This window comes from Lithobates pipiens, unplaced genomic scaffold (genome assembly GCF_037356315.1).
Source record: "Lithobates pipiens isolate NorthernLeopardFrog02 unplaced genomic scaffold, aLitPip1_a1.2 Scaffold_16, whole genome shotgun sequence".
Classification (NCBI taxonomy): Eukaryota; Metazoa; Chordata; class Amphibia; order Anura; family Ranidae; genus Lithobates; species Lithobates pipiens.
Window position 1 is genome coordinate 591,195,657 of NW_027507748.1, and position 21,716 is coordinate 591,217,372.

General features: G+C 41.7%; 1 protein-coding gene across 1 annotated transcript; it reads left to right on the forward strand.

The window, feature by feature from the left end:
• Nucleotides 1-807: 807 nt before the first annotated feature.
• LOC143983818 (keratin, type II cytoskeletal cochleal-like) lies at nt 808-18,109 on the forward strand. Its single transcript, XM_077483915.1, has 9 exons — nt 808-1,277; nt 7,535-7,743; nt 7,872-7,932; nt 8,949-9,044; nt 10,513-10,677; nt 11,581-11,706; nt 16,209-16,429; nt 16,740-16,774; nt 17,283-18,109. Exons 1-9 carry the CDS (start codon nt 867-869, stop codon nt 17,399-17,401), a joined length of 1,443 nt encoding a protein of 480 aa, XP_077340041.1. The 5' UTR covers nt 808-866; the 3' UTR covers nt 17,402-18,109.
• Nucleotides 18,110-21,716: the final 3,607 nt, after the last annotated feature.

Here is a 21,716-nt window from a genome sequence, read left to right on the forward strand (position 1 = left end):
TAAAGGGTGGATACAGATGTATTGTGCGGTGAAGACACACAGACAACATCCACTAACTGCAGATGCCGGAACACTACACAAGGCCGCTGTGCTGGCGGCCTTATATAGTGTGGGGCGTGTACTACACAGCCTGAGCTATAATTGGCCACAGGCATCTTGCCTTTGACCATTCATGGCTCTCCTCGCTGCCGGCGCTGTGATTGGCCAAGCATGCAGGGTCACAGTGCATGCTTGGCCAATCATGAGCCAGCAATGCACTGCGATGGTGCAGTGAATTGTGGGCCATGAGCGCCACTCGAATTTGGCGTCAACGGCCCACAGAGTTCCTGGCTTCCCCGAACAGGCAAACAGCCGTTGCTCAAGTCGAATGTGCATTCGACTCAAACACCAAGCTCATCCCTATTAGTGATTCAGCATATCAGTGAGTTAAGTTTTAGATCTACTTTAAGAAAATAAACTGTGTGGTGTAACAGGTGTGTAACAGGTACCCACTAAATTTTGGTTAATTATACATGTGTTTAGATTGAAATCTTCAGATGATTTGATGTATTATTCTTGGGGTTTTCACTGTTCAAAGAGGTTTTTTTTTATAGTAAATGTGAATGCTTTTAATCTGCATTAATATTTGAGGTGTGTTGATGCTTTACCATCTATTAAACTAGGAGGACAGCGTTATAGTAATGTCAGACATCCAAGCTCATAAGACAAAATTACTGGGTCTTTGTCAAAGATCAAAGTAGCCAAACCCAGTTCTATGAGTGTATAAAAGGTAAATGTCTGTGCTATGGATATAGAAGAAATTGTTCACATCTCACAGAACTTCTAATCTAGAATAACACAACATTGTCCCTCTGATAACTAGAAACATGTCTCATCAGTCTCACCATTCTACCCACAGCAGCTCTGCACACAGGAATTTCAGCTCCTCCTCAGCTTGCTTACCATCAGGGAGCAAGCACAGCATCAGCCCTATCAGCACAAAAAAAGTCTCCATTGGCCACAAAGTCTTTCCAAGTTTTGGTAGTAAAAGTGTGTACAGTGTTGTTTCTGGAGGACATAAGATGTCAGTTGGAGGGAGTCACTCAGCAAGACTTGGACATGGATATGGACATAGCTTTGGTGGATCTAGCTCTGCAGGCATTGTCCCTGTTACAGTGAACCAAAATCTTTTGGCACCTCTGAACCTGGAGCTTGACCCAAATATCCAGAAAGTGAGAACAGATGAAAAGGACCAAATCAAAGGTCTTAACAACAAGTTTGCCACTTTTATTGACAAGGTACCGTAATTGACAATTAAGCTTTTTTTTAATAAGGTTTTTAATGTATCATGTCTGAAAAATGTAACATCATATAACAGGATACAGATAAGCTGCTAAATCTAGACCCATAAATTCCATAAACTTATATAAATACAGCAGTTAAAATGTATAGTTTTACCCCAGTAAGCAGTAACTCATCACGAACCACATGTAGCATGGTTACTTTTATGTATTGGATTTGTGTCATTAACTTAAAGCTAAGCATGTGTTGTCCAATCTATATCTTTTTGCTAAACTGTACAACATGAGTCTTTTTGTACTCTTATTGTTAGTCACCTTGTCTGTATTTGCCCTTGGTTAACAAGATGACAAATGCTTGGGATCACTTGGTTTATAGTGAACGTTTGCCTTTGTATCTCAATATAGATCACTTGCTCTAAATACTGCTGAAATTCAGGCAAACAGCTAAAAACACAACTGAAATACACATATGTGAAATGTTCTATTGGCCAACCATTTTTTGTTACTCATATGCCAAGGGCCGTCTTTAAGGCAGAGCAAAAGGGGCAGCTGCCCTGGGCCCCATCATTGTTGTGGGGCCCAAAGCAGCTGCTTCATATTTGCCAACTATCCCAGCTTAAATTCCCTTGTCCCTTCAAGGTTTAGTCCTGTGCCATGTCCCGATATTTCAGTATTCAGTATAAAGTTCTGTTACTGCTGCTGCCCAGCTCTGCCCCATTGCAGTGTACAGATGACTCATCTGCAGACCCCGTGTTTACATGTACATAACCTGCATTGATATGTAAATAGCCACAACATTAATATGTAAATATCCCCAGATTGTGGCATTGATATGTAAATAGAGGCAGCGTTCTTATGTATATCATGCCTTGGATAGGTGTACAATCATTTCATTCACACTAGTGGCCAGTGTGAAGGCCCCCCTTACATTGGTGGTCAGTGTAAATCCCTACTTACATTGGTGGTCACTGTGAATTCTCCCATTACAATAGTGGTCTGTGTAAATCCCCAGTACATTAGTGGTCAGTGTAAATCCCCATTACATGGGCAGCCAGTGTAGAAACTCATCTTTATGTTGGTAATCGTTAAAAAAATATCCAAACTTGCAAATTTGGTCAGTTTTGAATCATCCCTTACATTGCTGGTCCATGTAGAAGCCCCCTTTAAATTGGTGGTGAGTGTAAGTCCCCCATTACATTGGCCAGTGAAGAAAGCCCCCTTCATTGGTTGTTGATTTAAAAAAAAAAATTACATTGGTTGTCAGTGTAAATTGTTCATTACATTGGTGATCATTGTACATTTCCCTTTACATTGGTAGTAAGTGCAGAATTGTCATTACACTGGTGGTCAGTGTACATCCCCCTTTACATTGGTGGTCAGTGTAAATCCCCCCTAGCATTGGTGGTCAGTTAGTGTCATCTTACATTGGTGGTCAGTACAAAACTCCTCAACAATGGTTGTCATTGTAAATTCCCCCTCATATGGTGGTCATTGTATATTCCCCCTTACACTGGTGGTTGGTGTAAATGCACCTATTACATTCGTGTCAGTGTTGAAATCCCTCTTTATTTTGGTGGATGGCATAAAATCCCCTGTTACATGGTGGTCATTTTACATCCCCCCTCACACTGGTGGCCCAGTGTAAACCCCCCCCCCCCCCCATTGGTGGTCAGTGCAAATTCTCCCTCACATTGATGGTCAGTGTCAATCCCTCTCACATTGGTGGTCAGTGTAAATCCCCCCTCACATTGGTGGTCATTGTAAATTCTCATTACATTGGTGGACAGTGTAGAATCCCTCATGATATACTTGCCAAATATTTCCAGCTTTGCTGTACATGATTCAGAACTACCTTTTATCACTTTAGAGTCACTTTACAAAGATATGAAAAGCATTACATGCAAGTAAATATATTATTATTATTATTATTATTATTATTATTATTATTCAGGATTTACAGTGCCTTGAAAAAGTATTTACACACCTTGAAATTTTCCACATTTTGGCAGGTTACAACCAAAAACATAAATGTATTTTATTGGGATTTTATGTGATAGACCAGTGATCTCCAAACTGTGGACCGGGGGCTGGATGCGGCCCTTTGCTTGCCTTTATCCGGCCCTTGAGGCATTATTCCTGCAACTAACATCAACAATGCGGCATAATTCCTGTCACTGACACCAACAATGGGGCATAATTCCTGCCACTGATGCCAATGATGGGGCACCATTCCTTCCCCTAATACCAAAGATCTGGCATTATTTGCTCCCACTGGGCACTGGCCCTTTCTTTAGAGAAGTTTGGTGACCCCTGTGATAGACCAACACAAAGTGGCACATAATTGTGAAGTGGAAGGAAAAATATAAATGGTTTTAAAAATTGTTTACAAATACAGTAAATAAGTGAAAAGTGTAGCATGCATTTGTATTCAGCTCCTTTACTCTGATATCCCTAACTAAAATCTAGTGGAACCAATTGCCTTCATAAGTCACCTAATTAGTAAATAGAGTCCATCTGTGTATAATTTAATCTCAGTATAAATACAGCTGTTCTGTGAAGCCCTCGGAGGTTTGTTAGAGAACATTCGGGGAAAAACAGTATCATGAAGGCCAAGGAAACATCCGACAGGTCAGGGATAAAGTTGTGGAGAAGTTTAAAGCGGAATTAGGTTGTAAAAAAATATCCCAAGCTTTGAACATCTCACAGAGCACTGTTCAATCTATCACCTGAAAATGGAAAGAGTATGGCACAACTCTGACAAACCTACCAAGATATGGCCATCCACCTAAACTGACAGGCTGGGCAAGGAGAGCATTAATCAGAGAAGCAGCAAGAGGGCCATGGTAACTCTGGAGGAGCTGCAGAGATGCACAGCTCAGGTGGGAGAATCTGTCCACGGGGCAACTATTAGTCATATACTCCACAAATCTGGTCTTTATGGAAGAGTGGCAAGAATAAAGCCATTGTTAAAGAAAGCCATAAGAAGTCCCATTTGCAGTTTGTGAGAAGCCATGTGGGGGACACAGCAAACATGTGGAAGAAGGTGCTCTGGCCAGACCAACACACCATCCCCACAGTAAAACATGGTGGTGGCAGCATCATGTTGTGGGGATGCTTTTCTTCAGTAGGGACAGGGAAGCTGGTCAGAGTTGGTGAGAAGATGGATGTAGCTAAATACAGGGCAATCTTAGAAGAAAACCTGTTAGGCCGCGTACACACGGGCGGACTGTTGGCCCAACCTTGTCCGCTGAACAGTGTTTGGGCGGACAGTCCGCTCGTGTGTGGGCTTTCAGCGGACAGTTTCAGCGGACAGTTGGACGGACAAAGTCTTTCGGAAATTCCGAAAAACTGTCCGCTGAAACTGTGTTTGAGCGAACAGTCCGCCCGTGTGTGGGCTTGTCCGCTGTACTTTCGAAATGAGCGGACTGTTCCCGCTCGGAAAGTCCGCCCATTTCGAGCGCGTGTACAGGTAGGCGGGGCCCGCGAAGGAGACGTCGCGGGCTCCGCCGCCTGGAATGGGCTTAAAGGGGAACCCCAACGCCGAAAAAAATCGGCGTGGGGGTTCCCCCAAAGTCCACACCAGACCCTTGTCCGAGCACGCTACCCGGCCGGCCAGGAAAGGGGGGCGAGCGAGCGCGCCCCCCCCTCCTGAGCCGTACCAGGCCGCGTGCCCTCAACATGGGGGGTGCCTTGGGGAAGGGGGGGCCGCGCGGCCCCCCCACCCCAAAGCACCTTGTCCCCATGTTGATGAGGACAAGGGCCTCTTCCCGACAACCCTGGCCGTTGGTTGTCGGGGTCTGCGGGCGGGGGGCTTATCGGAATCCGGGAGCCCCCTTTAAGAAGGGGGCCCCCGGATACCGGCCCCCCACCCTATGTGAATGAGTATGGGGTACAATGTACCCCTACCCATTCACCTGTGAAATAAAGTACAAAAAAAAACACAACACAGGGGAAAAAATATTTTATTGCACAGCTCCGGGGGTCTTCCGTCTTCGGGGGTCTTCTCGCCGGACTCCTCCGCTATGTGTGTGTAGCTCTTTTACTAGCGGAGGAGTCCGGCTTTCTTCCTCCCCGCCGCCGGCCTCTTCTCCCGACTTCGGGGGTCTTGTCCCCCTCTTCGGTTCTTCTGCCGGGCCACCGCGCCTTCTTGTAGCTCTTTTACAGGCGGTGGCCCGGTCTTCTGTCGCCGCTGTCGTCGTCGCCGCCGCCGCCGCCGCCTTCCGTTCTTGTTCTTCTTCTTGTTCTTCTTCTTCTTCTCCTGGAGATGTTGACTCGACGATCTCTCCGGCCGGAATGCCAGAGCCGCGCTGTGCGGTCACTTATATAGTGACAATGGGGCGGTGTCACATGGTATATGTCACATGGGTTGGTCACATGGTGACCCCGCCCCCTTACGATGTCAGAGTCCCCATGTGACATCAACCCATGTGACCAACCCATGTGACATATACCATGTGACACCGCCCCATTGTCACTATATAAGTGGCAGCGGAGCGTGTCCCTGGCATTCCGGCCGGAGAGATCGTCGAGTCAACATCTCCAGGAGAAGAAGAAGAAGAACAAGAAGAAGAACAAGAACGGAAGGCGGCGGCGGCGGCGGCGGCGACGACGACAGCGGCGACAGAAGACCGGGCCACCGCCTGTAAAAGAGCTACAAGAAGGCGCGGTGGCCCGGCAGAAGAACCGAAGAGGGGGACAAGACCCCCGAAGTCGGGAGAAGAGGCCGGCGGCGGGGAGGAAGAAAGCCGGACTCCTCCGCTAGTAAAAGAGCTACACACACATAGCGGAGGAGTCCGGCGAGAAGACCCCCGAAGACGGAAGACCCCCGGAGCTGTGCAATAAAATATTTTTTCCCCTGTGTTGTGTTTTTTTTTGTACTTTATTTCACAGGTGAATGGGTAGGGGTACATTGTACCCCATACTCATTCACATAGGGTGGGGGGCCGGTATCCGGGGGCCCCCTTCTTAAAGGGGGCTCCCGGATTCCGATAAGCCCCCCCCCGCAGACCCCGACAACCAACGGCCAGGGTTGTCGGGAAGAGGCCCTTGTCCTCATCAACATGGGGACAAGGTGCTTTGGGGTGGGGGGGCCGCGCGGCCCCCCCTTCCCCAAGGCACCCCCCATGTTGAGGGCACGCGGCCTGGTACGGCTCAGGAGGGGGGGCGCGCTTGCTCGCCCCCCTTTCCTGGCCGGCCGGGTAGCGTGCTCGGACAAGGGTCTGGTGTGGACTTGGGGGGAACCCCCACGCCGATTTTTTTCGGCGTTGGGGTTCCCCTTTAAGCCCATTCCAGGCGGCGGAGCCCGCGACGTCTCCTTCGCGGGCCCCGCCTACCTGTACACGCGCTCGAAATGGGCGGATTTGCCTCCTCCTTACGTGGGCGAGTCCGTTCATTTCAAAAGTTGAGCGAACTGTTTGCCCAACCTTGTTCGTCAAACAGTCCGCTCGTGTGTGGGCAAGTCCGCTCATGCAAATTTTGAGCGGACTGTTTGCCGAAACTGTTTGACGAACAAGGTTGGGCAAACAGTCCGCGCGTGTGTACGCGGCCTTAGAGTCTGCAAAAGACTTGAGACTGGAGCAGAGGTTCATCTTCCAGCAGGACAACAACCCTAAACATCCAGCCAGAGCAACAATGGAATGGTTTAGATCCAAGCATATTCATGTGTTAGAATGGCCCAGTCAAAGTCCAGACCTAAATCCAATTGATAATCTGTGGCAAGCCTTGAAAATTGCTGTTCACAGATGTTCTCTATCTAATCTGACAGAGTTTGAGCTATTTTGCAAAAGAAGAATGGGTAACAATTTCACTTGCTAGATTTGCAAAGCTGGTAGAGACATACCCCAAACCACTTTTTCGCTGTAATTGCAGTGAAAGGAGGTTCTAAAAAGATTTGACTCAGGGGGCTGAATACAAATACAGCCCACACTTTTCACATATTTATTTGTTAAACATTCTGAAAACCAATTATCATTTTCCTTCCACTTCACAATTAAGTCCCACTTTGTTTTGGTTTATCACATAAAATCCCAATAAAATACATTTTGTTTTTGGTTGTAACATGACAAAATGTGGACAATTTCAATGGGTAAGAATACGTTTTTAAGGCAGTGTATATAGCGTCAACAGTTTGTACAGCGCTTTACAACATGAGGGCAGACAGTATAGTTATACAATTGAATATAGGAGGAATCTGAGAGCCCTGCTATGTAAATGACCACTGAAGACATGACACACATATTCCTTTTCACTGCTAGGTGAGATTCTTGGAACAGCAGAACAAGATGCTGGAGACCAAATGGGCTTTTCTACAAGACCAGAAGAAAGCAAGGTGTCAGATTGAACCTCTGTTTGAAGCTTTTATCAGCAACCTCAGGAGACAACTGGAGAGTCTCACATGTGAAAAAGTTCGCCTGGAGGCAGAAAGAAGGAACATGGAGGAAACAGTAGAAGAATTCAAGGCAAAGTGAGTATTGAACAAAAAAAGCAGTGACTGCCCTGGATTAGTGATCTGACAATATTTTCTGTCATTATTGACCACAATATAACTGTCAAACAGGGGTACACGTTTAAAAATACATTGTATTCCTGCAGATATGAAGAAGAGGTAAACAGACGTACAGCTGCAGAGAATGAGTTTGTTAGCATTAAGAGGGTAAGTGACACATAAAACAATAACTTAGATCATCCTTATTGCATCTCAGGCTGCTAATCTAATCTGTTATATCTCCTTGAGGTCATTATCAGGCTTGTGAAATTCTTGCAGAAGTTGCTGGGAGCTCAGTTTTTGTTGACATATGCATGACCCTGTGGGCAGGATTTTTGGAGTCAGGGCAGCACAGGACTAAGGGATAGGTACTGTATTCTGTAGTTCAACAGACTGGGCTGACCGTACTGCTTGAGACTGGAAAAGGCTCTGTGTTGTCACCCCAAACAGGAAGTCAGGAGCACACTGGTGTTTTGGTAAATCAAAAGGTATTTTTAAAGGGTATGTAACAAGTTGGGGCTTTGTAGCTCAGTGGTAGTGCCAAAAGAGTGAGGTTACTCCATGCAAGAAGTCATTTTCAGGGCTTTCCTGCCTACTTTTATTTAAAAGAAAGTCGCCCTGCCACAATGGAATAGATCATGGGGAAATGTGCATGTATTGCAGACATGAATAGAAGGGATAATGAGATGAATGGAACATGTATTTTTTCATGTTTAGTTTGCCCAGGCAAATCCTTTAAGGCATTTGTTTGAAGGAAGCTTAGTGTGTACCTGTTAAGATACATAGTTTGCCCAGGTATATCCTTTAAGTCATTTGTTTGAAGGAAGCTTAGTGTGTACCTGCTAAGATACACCTGACAACCATTTAGAAGAGATATTGGTGTGAGTGCAAGTGTGCATTTGTGTGGATCATTAAATTGCAACCTGCAGCACAGCATGGACTTCAGAGAATGCGATATTGTTCTTCGAAAGGTGCTGGAATGCATCAGTGCCTTATAAGTTAATTATTAGTTATTACCATAATCTCCACTATTATAATATGAGCATATTATATGTTAATATTATAATACATATACACATTTTTAATATTTCTAATATGTTTTCCATTTTATTTTTATTATTGACATCATTTTCCAAACACAAAAACTACAAGATAGTTCTCTTTTATCTTTCTCCTGTTCTTAGGATGTAGATGCAGCATTTATGAATAAGACAGAACTCCAAGCTAAAGCAGACTCTCTAACAGACGAGATCAACTTCCTGCGTGCACTGTTTGATGCGGTATGTACTGTTTCACAATAATGTCAATCAGACAATCATGCAAACTTAATTTTCATGTATTGTGGATTTGTATTAGGAGTGAATTCTGATTTTGATCATTGGCTGCATTTTATTTGCATAATTGACCTATGCCTATAAATGACAGAAGAAACAAGGCAACTGTTTCCTAAATATTTATTTTTCACATCATCCACTAGTCATTTTATGTAAGCGTATACACACCATCGCTATATTCAAACCTAGTACTTGTATAAAAAAATTATCTTAGCAGGTGTTTTTTTTGTTAATGCAAGCAGTTTAACAACTTGCTTGACTGGCTATCAGTCTTATGCAATTCCTATATAACAGGGATCAGATGGAGAATGACAGAAGCAGCACAAGGAATCAGTCAGCATGCTGATTGCAGAACAGAATGACCTATGGATGAAACGATCACTCAGCTGCTTCCCCTTTCACTGTTTAGTCACAGATTGGGGGGAGAGCAACACCTGTAATGTCCCGTACACACAAGCGTTCCGTCGGAAAAAACGTGGATGGTTTTTCCAACGGAATTCTGCTGAAGCTTGGTTTGCATACACACAGTTACAGAAACATTCTCTGAAATTTTGTCCATCAAGAATGGAGTGACGTACAACGCTATGACGTACCGAGAAAATGAAGTTCAATGCTTCAGAGCATGCGTCGAATTGTTACCGAGCATGCGTAGGAATTTTGTGCGTCGGAATTGGTACAGACGATCAGAATTTTCTATCAGAACTTTTTCCAACCCGAAAAATTGAGCACCTGCTCTCAATCTTTTGCTGTGGGAATTCCGCCAGCAAAAGTCCGATGGAGCATACACACGGTCAAAATTTCTGACCAAAAGCTCACATCAGACTTTTGCTGGTGGAATTTCTGATTGTGTGTACAGGGCATAAGAGTTACAAAAATACAGCAGAGGAAATGCCAGTCTCCGGTCCTGCCAGACAAGGCTAGGTACATTGCAGAAATCTGAATACATTTCAGGACTATAGGGACAGAAATACAAATCTTTTGTTAGGTAAGACCCCTTGCACATGAGGCTATCCAGCTGCATTTTTAGATATTACCTAACATACTACCCGTACTATGGGTGGTTGGATGCTGCCCTTTCAAGGACACAGTGCAGCTGGACAGTCTTGTGTGCATATTCAGATACTGGTCTGGTATGGGTTTTTGTGAGACCCCACATTCTTTGTTTTTTTGCATGAAGCCACCCTTCACATCCATAACAGACCCTCATCAAGGATAAGAGTCTGGTATGTACACTTAGGGAGTACTCCACATTGTTTATTTTCTGATATGGATGTTGAAGGCAATCCCAGACTCTTTGTTTACAAAGAGAACAAAGTGGCCAGGAGATGTCATTTAACATATTGAGCTGGAGTCCAATTTCTGGATAAAATTTGAGAAAAGCAGAGCATAATGACATTTATTCTATTGTTCACAGGAAATCTCTCAGTTGCAAGCCCAGATCTCAGACACTTCAGTTATTGTGTCCATGGATAACAGCCGAGACCTGGACCTTGACAGTATCATCTCTGAAGTCAAGGCTCAGTATGAAGAGATAGCTAAGAGGAGCAGATCAGAGGCTGAGATATTGTACCAAACTAGAGTAAGTGTATTCAAAACATAGCTTTCAAAAATGTTACCTGGAATAAAAAAAACTCAGATAAATACTGTTTGTATGTAAATTTACCACATAGCATGACCCCAACTGCATTTCAGAAAAAACTACCACCATATGACAAATTATTTGCTGGAATTCCACCTCAGAGAACATTTTATAGATGATATTCTAAATTAATAATCTTTTTAAATGCTTAGTATACCTAAGTAAACCTTACATATCCGGTAAAGTAGAGGGAAATGCAAGAAACAGCAAATTTCCTTAAATATTAACTGGATGTTTGAAGAAACATATTCATTTTAAAAATTGCTTCTTTAATAAAACACCTACATGTTATATTACTATCTGTTACATATATTACTATCTGTTGGCTCTCGGGAGCCAAGTAAATGTGGACATAATGCTCAAAACTTTGGGTTCCTCACCCTAATTTATTCCTATTTGTGGACCCCACTGGCAGTTTTTTTTTTTTTTTTTTTGCTGTTTTTGTTTTAATACCCACCTTTTCCAAAGCCATTAGGCTGGTTATGTGATGCCACCGCTTCCCTTTTCATCTTCTCTGCTTCTCTAGACTGGGTGATACCTACTGTGAATGAAGGGTGCACTGGTGATGCCCCATTAGGAAGTGGGGCAAAGACAGTACAATTCTTAGTCTTCCAGGTTGAATGATGTCAACTTAGAAGAATGATAACATCCTGTGGGCAAGAAGAAGTACTGTGGGTCACAGCTGTGGGGGGGGGGGGGGGGTTTTCTTGGGTACCTGGGGGACATTTAAAAAAATAAAATAAACCTTTTGCCCTAAATTGGGCTTTGGAAGCTGGCAAAAGATTTTCATTGTGTTTAATTACTGTTCATTGTATACAGTAACTGGATATTTCTAATTTTTAGTATGAAGAGCTGCGCATGAGTGCTGGAAAACATGGAGATCATCTACAAAATACTAAGCATGAAATTGCAGAACTTACCCGTGTCATTCAGAGACTTAAAGGAGAAATTGAAAGTGTGAAGGATCAGGTATAATCTGTTTTGATTTTTTTGTTTTGCCTGGACTGGAAGTTAAAACAAGTACTCCTTTCAAAAATGTAACTCTACAAAACATTCTCATTAAGAAACCATGCCTATCCTTGCTAATATGCTAATTTTACATAAATACTGTTCACTGACATCATATTTTCTTAATCAATCCACTTCATGCCCACCGACATCTGTTTTTTAAAATTCACATCATGGTATCACACTTGGCAGCATCTTCATCCCAGTCACCGGTATACTGCCACCCCTGCCCACACTCATCACGCTCTTCTTTTAAGCAGTCCTGACTCTGAGCAGAACTTTTCCACTTTCCAATGGTCCTGTACAGATCACATCCACTTTCTGGGTGGCCTTATATGCAGCAAATGCCCACTCGCAGGTGAAATGCCTTTAGTGATGCTGCACTTTTGGGAAGCAGCTGAGGACACAGCATAATCAGGACAGAACAGCTAGAAGTGGGAATATCACAGAAAATCTGGGACAGTTGGCATCTACGTGTTAGTTTTTTCCTTCTTTACAAGGCAAAACTTAAAAAAAGATTGTTAGGCTTTAGAAAGACAAAACACCCTCTTTAGTTAAACACATACCCATTTATATAACAAGTGATGCATTTTCTGAACCTAGGTAAATTGTGCTTTGGATCTCATTTGAGAAATATGAAGATAGTCAATTAGTACTGGAAAGTAGCATTTTGTTTTACTTAGATTTTATTTTAATGAACTAGAAAATAAGATAATTTATCAGATGTTTACCTAATGTATATGGCAAACCAAAATGTATTCTAGTTTTGGATAGAATGGGGAAGGAATATAACACCTGTCTGTTTTTTAATGCTATCCTGGGCTCTGTAAGATACATTTTCCTTAAATTTTTGTCCTGTTTACAATGGTTTTACCAGACAAGAAGTTAGGAAAAATCTGACAGGGGTTCTATCCTTCCCTAATCCTCAAAAAAACAAAGCAATTACTTGCTTGAGTCAGTGTTACTTTCAGAGAGCTCCCTTCATTTAATATCTGGTAAAAAATTGCCAGAAGGACATTGGGTGAGAAGAAATATTTCTAACAGAGCCCTGGATAGCAGTAAAAACATGCCAGGGTTTCTAACACTTTCCTTTCTGTACAAAACTAAGAGAACAGTTTTATCTTGACCTAAACTATAATCCATATATCCCCTAATTCATTAATGATGGACAGGCTGCCCCTTCTGAGAAAAGTAAGAAACAAAATATAATTTCCCGAAAACTCTCATATATTATCTACCCTATATTGACCAGATATTTAAAGTGATACCAAAGTCTTGTTTTTTTTCTATAAAAATAATAAACATGTTATACTTACCTGCTCTAGGTAGTGGTTTTGCACAGAGAAACCTGGATCCTCCTCTTCTCAGGTCCCTCGTCAGCGCTCCTGGTCCCTCCCTCCTGTTGAGTGCTCCCACAACAAGTAGCTTGCTATGGGGAACCAGAGCTGAGCCGCTGCTTTGTTTGTCCATTTAAACATGGAGCCGTGGTTCTGGCACCACCCCTCTCTCTTCTCATTGGCTAACTGACTTTGATTGACAGCAACGGGAGCCAATAATGCAGCTGCTGTGTCTCAGACAATCAGAAGGCAGAGTCTCGGATGGTCAAGGCACTCGTGGACATAGCTGGATTGAGAGGGGGCTCAGGCTCAGGGATCTGAGGGGGGCTGCTGCACACAGAAGGCTTTTTATCTTAATGCATAGAATGCATTAAGATAAAACACACCTTCTGCCTTTATAACCACTTTAAGAAACTTTCAGATTGAATTTGAATTTTTTGAGTTTGAATAAGGCTAGGGATATTCCTTCATAGTTATATATAGTTACGTAGTCTGGTTGAAAAAAGACACAAGCCCCTCTAGTAGACATGTGCATTTGTTTTCGTCCGAATGCATTTTTGTCCGAATTTCAGGTATTTTTGATATTGTTTTAACCAAACGATAACGAAAGTGCAGAATCTGAAAAACGAAAGAGCCGACATAAACAAATGCTTTATTTTCGTTTTCATTGTGATAACAGTTCGATATAGATAGGAGATTCGACATGACACTGACAATAACAATCTGTGTCTATCGAACCTGTGGTCGAATGTGCCTAACCTAAACTATATTAGTTTAGGATTATTCTACATAGAGAGAAAAGATTTGACATAGAGATAAAAGATTCGACATAGAGAGAAATGGAATTGGGTGGGGGAAGTAAAATAAAAATAATGATGATGAATGTTATTTTCTAATTGTAACCAAAGAGGAGGAGCAGTAAAATAGCTAGAACTAAGTACACACGTACAGCCAACTTACTTTCACTTACGATTGCTAGCAGAGAGAGACACACACACACTGAATCATTTCAGAAGACAGTCAGTCTTAGCTGGTCCGTTTGTCAGAGAACCTAAATTATTTAGCAATTAAGTATAAGCACAGCAGCAGAACAATAGTGAAGCAAGCTACAGTTCAACTTAATTTTTTCATAATAATCTGCTGCTATTGTGTTAGTGTTGTGAACCTGATAGTGATACTAGTGTTGCTAGGCTGCCCATGTTGTGGTGGTGGGGGGGGGGGGGGATATATTATTATAGATTCTATATTATAGATTGAAATTCTATATAGATTCTATATACCCTATCTTGTTACCTGTCTGATCGGTGATCACTATCACCAGTCCATTTTCTGTTTGAACTATATACATTCAACATAAATGACAAAGATTCGACAAAGCAGCGGAAAACATACAAACGTTGAATCTTTGGCTTATGGTGTCTGTCGAAAGTTCTAAGAAGATTCGATGGAGCAGCTAAACTATACGGAGTCATACAGTTTATCTGCTCTGTTGAATCTTCTTTGAACATTCAACAGACACCATAAGCCTTCAATGACAGATTCAACATTAATTAATTTGGATTTTCGGACAAATGCAATTTTTTTTATGAAAAACAAAATAAATAAAAACAAATTTCGGGAGTAACTAAATAAATGTATTTTTCAGACGAAAGCGAAATTCTGAAACAAAATATTTCAGTGTGCACGTCTCTACCATCTAGTTTTCCACAGAAACCCCCCCCAAAAAAACAAAAGAAACGCACATACATTGAAAACCTTGATATACATAATCCTATACCCACAGTTGATCCAGAGGAAATAAAAAGAAACCCCAATAAAGCATGACCCAATTTGCTCCAGAGGGGGAAAACATTCCTTCCTGATCTCCCAAGAGGCAATCGGATATTTCCTGGATCAACTTTACCTATAAATATCATAAATATTAGTATTCAGCATCCTTCATGCAGAGATTATGATAGAAGAGAGATCTTCTAACTTCGCCTATAAAAGTAATCTCCAAGAAAACTACAGTTGTATTTAAAAAATCATATTACTGTGCCCCTCAAATGGTCAACTAAAGGAATCCTGCCAATAATATGTCTTGTTGGAGATATAAAGATATCGCTGTTATCTACTCACATATGTGGTATTCTTTTTATTAATGAAGTGTATGCAAACTCTAAATCTATGTTTAATATGTCTGGCATCATGCCTCAGTGTACTCAGTTTTCTTATGCAAATTATTTTTTGAGAATCTGTTGCATGTTTCTTACCTGGATTTCCTTCCGGTAACAACATTTCCTGTTGCAGGCTGACAATGCTGAGTCAATTGTGTGCTTTTTAATTTGCCTGTTGAGCTGCCTATCTGATAGACCGATAGGCAATCACATGGGAAATTAAAGTAGCTCACAGGGCAAGCTAAGGATGCCACTGTTAATTGTGAGGCAGTGGTTTGCCATAGACAGAAAAATAGGTTGATATTAAAGCAGAGGTCCACCCTAAAGTGGACCTTCCGCTCATTGGAATCCTCCCCCCCTCCGGCGCCACAATTGGCACCTTTCAGGGGGGAGGGGGGTGCAGGTACCTGTACAGTACAGATATCTGCACCCACTTCCGGGATAGCTCTCTGCGGAAAGGGGCGTAGATTACACCCCTTTCCGAAAGTCCCCTGCTGCCTGCTCCATCCTTATTGCGCAGCGTGACTCGCGCATGCGCAGTAGGGAACCGGGAAATGAAGCCGAAAGACTCCACTTCCTGACTTCCATGCCCAAGATGGCGGCGGCAGCACCCGAGAGATGATCGAGAGATCGGCTTCGTTTGCCGACATCGCGGGCACGCTGGACAGGTAAGTGTCACTATTTTAAAAGTCAGCAGCTGCAGTATTTGTAGCTGCTGGCTTTAAAAAAAAAAAACCGCGGACTCCCGGCGGACTCCCTCTTTAAGTGTTTTCCAAAAACATATTTAATAAAATACTAATTATAGACTGTGCTGATTTTCTTTTCCAATTGCCTCACATGTTTTCAAAAAGATATACTGTGCATCCAACACGATGATTCTTATGGTGTCCCCAGACCTATTTAAGAGGGCACAATATACTCTTTATTTCTATTTAATTACACATTTTCTTTTCATTTGTATCTCTGACAGCGTGCAAAACTGGAAGCCGCCATATCAGAAGCTGAAGAACGTGGAGAGGTGGCAGTCAAGGATGCTAAGAATAAATTAGTTGAGCTAGAGGAAGCTCTACAGAAAGCCAAGCAGGACATGGCTCGCCAACTGAGAGAATACCAGGAACTGATGAATGTTAAACTTGCTCTGGATATTGAGATTGCCACATACAGAAAACTGTTGGAAGGGGAAGAATGCAGGTATGTACCTTTTCACAACATACAAGCATAAATAAATAAACCATAATTTGTTGGTTTTGTTGTTGGCTTGTATTGAGTGATATTGTAGTCCTTTTTTGCTATCAACTGCTGACAAAGTAGAAAGGACATAAGCAACTTAATGTGTCTGTTGATGGGAATGCAAAAGGATCAAATTGACTTGGAAAGCAATTTTAAAGTTCTGTTTACAAAATATAAAAAATAAAAATAAAAAATTAACGAAGAAAAGTCAAAATAATATTTTTTTTTCCATTCTTGATCGAACTAAAATTTATCTTTTTTTGTCTTTTAGGCTATCTGGAGAGGGAGGTGGTGCTGTTAGTATCTGTAAGTATAATATTTCTACAGAAAGTGTATTCAACAGTTGCTTTATACTTTCAAAACTCAACTTTAGAAATTCAGAATTTGGATTTCAGCAATAGCATAGCATACAAAATACTACATTGTCCTTAGACTCATTTCCATTTTTGTGGTGCTTTAACATGCATTTATTTTAAATGGGCAGTCAACACAATGCATGTAAAAATGCACCTGCACCATTTATTCCCATTTATGCACATCAGCGCATGGAATGTGTGTTGTTGTGCGCTTAAGTGGAGACATGTTACTATGAACTGTATATGTGCATTTGGATGTGATTCTGAATGAATGGCAGCACACCACAATGCACAATTATTATGCACCACAATGCACATATACACTTGCATGTTAGGGTAACATATTCAGTATTTTCCAATGTACTAGTCTGAATCAGCCCAAAATCTCTACATTATATTTTTAGCATCTGTTAACTTTTCACACATTTTGTAACTAATTCTTTATATTCTTTTTATAGCTGTACTACACTCTAGCAGTGGAGGATCCCGTGGAGGGAGTGGACATCATCACAAGAGCGGATTTAGCTCAAGCAGTCTGTCTAAAGGGAAATACAATACAGGACATGGCCATAGTTAAAGACAATGTGACCATGTCCTAGCATTTCATAGCTTGTCAAATGTCAATATGTAAACCAATTTGAAGCCAACATGACAATTTCCAGTTTATTAATGTGCAAATAAATTTCAGTGCTTATTTCTGGAACTTTCACTGCATGATATGGCAATCCGGTTTATTCAACTTTGCTTTGGATATAAACAGAATAATGACTTGCCAAGATTTGAAGTTGGCAGGACTAGAAACGTAAATGTCTCAAAAGGTTTTGTAGTTGTCGAGTCCTTGCAAATATATAATTTTGTGTACCACAATTGAACCTTCTGTCTGGAAGTACCCAGCTTACAGCTGGTCATTACTACAGAAAAAAGTGGCCCGTTATTAGCAACCAAAATAGCCTGGAACTCCTTGATGCACACCATACCAATGTATTTTACTAAAGCAGAATACTTTAGTATGAATATTTACTTGTCTTAGATTCATTCAAATGCTATCTTTTCTAACATATAGTGAGCATAGTAAGCACATTTTAGTGTTACCTGTTAATTTGATGTGGACATGATACAAGTATGCAATACTTCCTTCATAGTGTGTAAGGTGGAAGCTGGCATTTAGCTTTAGAGTGACAAAAAAATCTGAAATTGTAAAAGTTGATTTGTATTTAGAGATTGTATGTGCTATCTCCCTTTTTCTGCTTGGAAATTAAATTAGTTATGCTTATTGAAAAATGCATTTACTGTGTCATTTGTTGTGTCATTTATATATACTGTATATATATATATATATATATATATATATATATATATATATATATATATATATATATAAAAATAATTATCGGAAATAATTATTTGATCCCTTGCCGATTTTGTAAATTTGCCCACTTGCAAAGAAATGAAGGGGCTATAATTTTTATCATAGGTGTATTGAAAATGATAGAGACAGAATATCAACCAAAAATCCAGAAAAAAACAAATTCTCTAAATTAAGTTGCAGTTCAGTGAGTAAAATAAGTATTTGATTCTTAAGCAAAGATGACTTAGTACTTGGTGCAAAAACCCTTGTTGGCAAGCACAGAGGTAAGACATTTCTTGTAGTTGGTGACCAGGTTTGCACACATCTCAGGAGGGATTTTGGTCCCCTCTTCTTTACAGATCTTCTCAGAATCCTTAAGGTTTCTTAGCTGTCACTTGGCAACTCGAAGTTTCAGCTCCCTCCTTAAATTTTATATAGGATTAAGGTCTGAAGACTGACTAGGCCACTCCATGACCTTAATGTTCTTCTTCTTGAGCCACTCTTTTGTTGCCTTGGTGCTATGTTTTGGGTCATTGTCATGCTGAAAGACCCATCCACAACCCATCTTCAGAATTCTGGCTGAGGGCCCCTCAATGCGGCAAAGGTGGCCTATACATTTAGCAGAGAAACAGCCCCAAAGCATCATGCTTCCATCTCCATGCTTGACTGTAGGGATGGTGTTCTTTGGGACATGGTGAGCAATATTCTTCTGCCAAACATGGCGAATTTTGGTCTCATCTGACCATGGCACTTTCTCCCAAACCTTCTCTGAATCATGTAAATGTTCATTGGCATGACTGTACATGTGCCTTCTTGAGGAGTGGGGCTCGCTGTGTTTGGAGGAAGAAAAATGCTGACTATGACCATAAGAATACCATCCCTACAGTCAAGCATGGAGGTAGAAACATTATGCTTTGGGGCTGTTTCTCTGCTAAAGATACTTTGCTGCATTGAGGGGCCAATGGACGGGGTCATGTATTGTAAAATCTTGGATGAGATCTGTAGAGAAGAGTGGACCAAAATCCCTCCTGAGATGTGTGCAAACCTTGTAACCACCTACAAGAAACCTCTTACCTCTGTGCAACAAAGGTTTCTCCACCAAGTACTAAGTAATTTTTTTTTAACAGTGTAAAAATAAAAAATAAAAGGTAAAATAAATAAGAAAAAAAATTCTCCTTGACAGGACGTCCTTTCCTGTCAAGCTCACATGCAGAAGTGAACACATATGTGAGTAGTGCCCACATATGAAAACATTGTTCAAACCACACATGTTAGGTATTGCCGTGATCGGTAGAGTGAGAGCAATAATTATAGCCCTAGACCTCCTCTGTAAATCAAAACTTGCATCCTGTAGAATTTTTTAAAAATCGCTTATGGAGATTTTTAAGGGTAAAAGTTTGTCGCCATTCCACGAGCGGGCGCAATTTTGAAGTATGACATGTTGGGTATCAATTTACTCTGCGTAAAAAATTGGGCTGTTCCCCCTTAGGTCTTCTGACAGGAGCTGAGGTCACAGGTCATCCTCTTCTGCCATCATCTTGGGTACTGGTTAGCCCTTCCTGACAGCACCTGTCAAACAGGTGCAGAAAAATTGTGCCCTAAGTGTTAATTGTGACAATGAAACTAACACCAAAAAATTTCTTCCAGATGAAATCAACACCCACAAAGCTAGGTAGTCTAGACAGCCTTTCGGAGAGTCCAGAACCAGAAAGCACTTAATCAGTGACATCAGCATTGGGCCTTAATAGCTGCTGCTAGTCCAGGACTGATTCATTTTGATAAATGTCAATCGGGCCATGGAATCTGTGGACAGACGTGCTGTCTTATCTGTCACAAAACCTCCGGAAGCACTGAATTCCTGTTCAGGAGGCACGCTGGGTGCAGGCAGCCAAGCAGCTCAATTGCATACTGGGCCAGTTCTGGCCAGTGGTCTATTCTCATGACCCTGTAACCCAGTGGATCATCAACTGGAAAGCTCTCTATGTCTGTTTTCACCCCTAGATAATCTCCCACCATATGATTCAGGCGCTGCCAATGGGATGTGGAAGCTGACAATAAACCCCCCCCCCCCCACTGGCAGACCCCCAAAAAAACACAGCCCAGGGTTGTTGGGAAGAGACCCTTGTATTCATCAACATGGACTGGGGGGGAACCCACTCCAATTTTTTCTTTATTTGTTCAATAACTGGGTGCCGGCAATTTTAGAATGAGTCATTTTAAATGAGATTTAACTCTTTTTTTGGTTTCATTTTTGCTGTGGCATGATTTACGCATGCTACAGATGTGCCATTTTATAGGCTAATTTTAGAGACTCCCCAGGCACTATATTTAAATGCATTTTTCATATTTTTATTGTTGCACTTTAAGCATAATTAAAATCACTGCTCCTGAAAAAACTTTTTTTTTATTTTATTATTAATTATTGAAACATTTCCCCCAGAGCAGACCCTAATACCCCTTTTATGGCCAATTACTTGCATATAAGCATTCAAAATGGGCACTTTAGATTTTCCTGTTTGGCTCCCATAGACTTGGAGTTCGCCATTCAGGTTAGAACCTTTCCCCTGTTCTGGAGTTTGGGAGTTCTGCTGCAAAGCGAACGGGGGGTTTTCGGCCCATCCCTATTTACCAGTGTTCTCCCCTCTCTGTAGGCTCATGTTCCTACCTTTCTAACTTCCTCAACCTCAGAACCAGGATCTGAATAATTGTAATTTCTGTGCATTGTCAAGGAGCAAGTGACTGATGATGTGTTCAAATAACTCAGCTGACTCCTCCATGCCTGATGCTGGGGAAGAATAAGCCACTCTAGCAGCTGCAAGGGACTGCACATTAGTCTCTGCTTCAGTGATGGAGGATGAGAAGGATGAGGATTGTTTAGTAAGCCAGTCCACCACCTCTTCTGCATGCTTTGGCTGGATAACATGGGCAACATCACTAAACAGAGAAAATGTTGCCCTGCCTGAGAACGGACCATGTCCACCTTTGACTGTGGACATATATGCTGCTGGCTCCCTCTCAGTACCATGGGAACTTCTGCCTCTCCTTGTTGTTCTCCCAGACATGATGCAGGGGGCTTATTACCAAAATGTAATAAAGATATATGTACGTGGATCCACTTTAATTAATGGAAAGTGGTGTTTAGTGTACTTTAACTTAAGTACTTTAACTCACTGCAATATACTGTGGTAAACCTGCAATAACGCACTGCAATATACTGCAGCTAACCTGCAATAACACACTGAAATATACTGCATTAAACTTGCAGTAATGCACTGAAATATACTGCTTTAAACATGCACCAATGCGCTGAAATATACTGCGTTAAACATACACTAACACACTGCAATATACTGTGGTAAACCTGCAAAAATGCACTGAAATATACTACATTAAGCACACTGTAACGCACTGACTATATACTGCGTTAACCTCACAGTAACACATAGCAATATATTGTGGGAAACATGCAATGACGCGCTGAAATATACTGCATTAATCGTGCACTAACGCACTGCAATATACTGTGTTAAATGTGCACTTACTC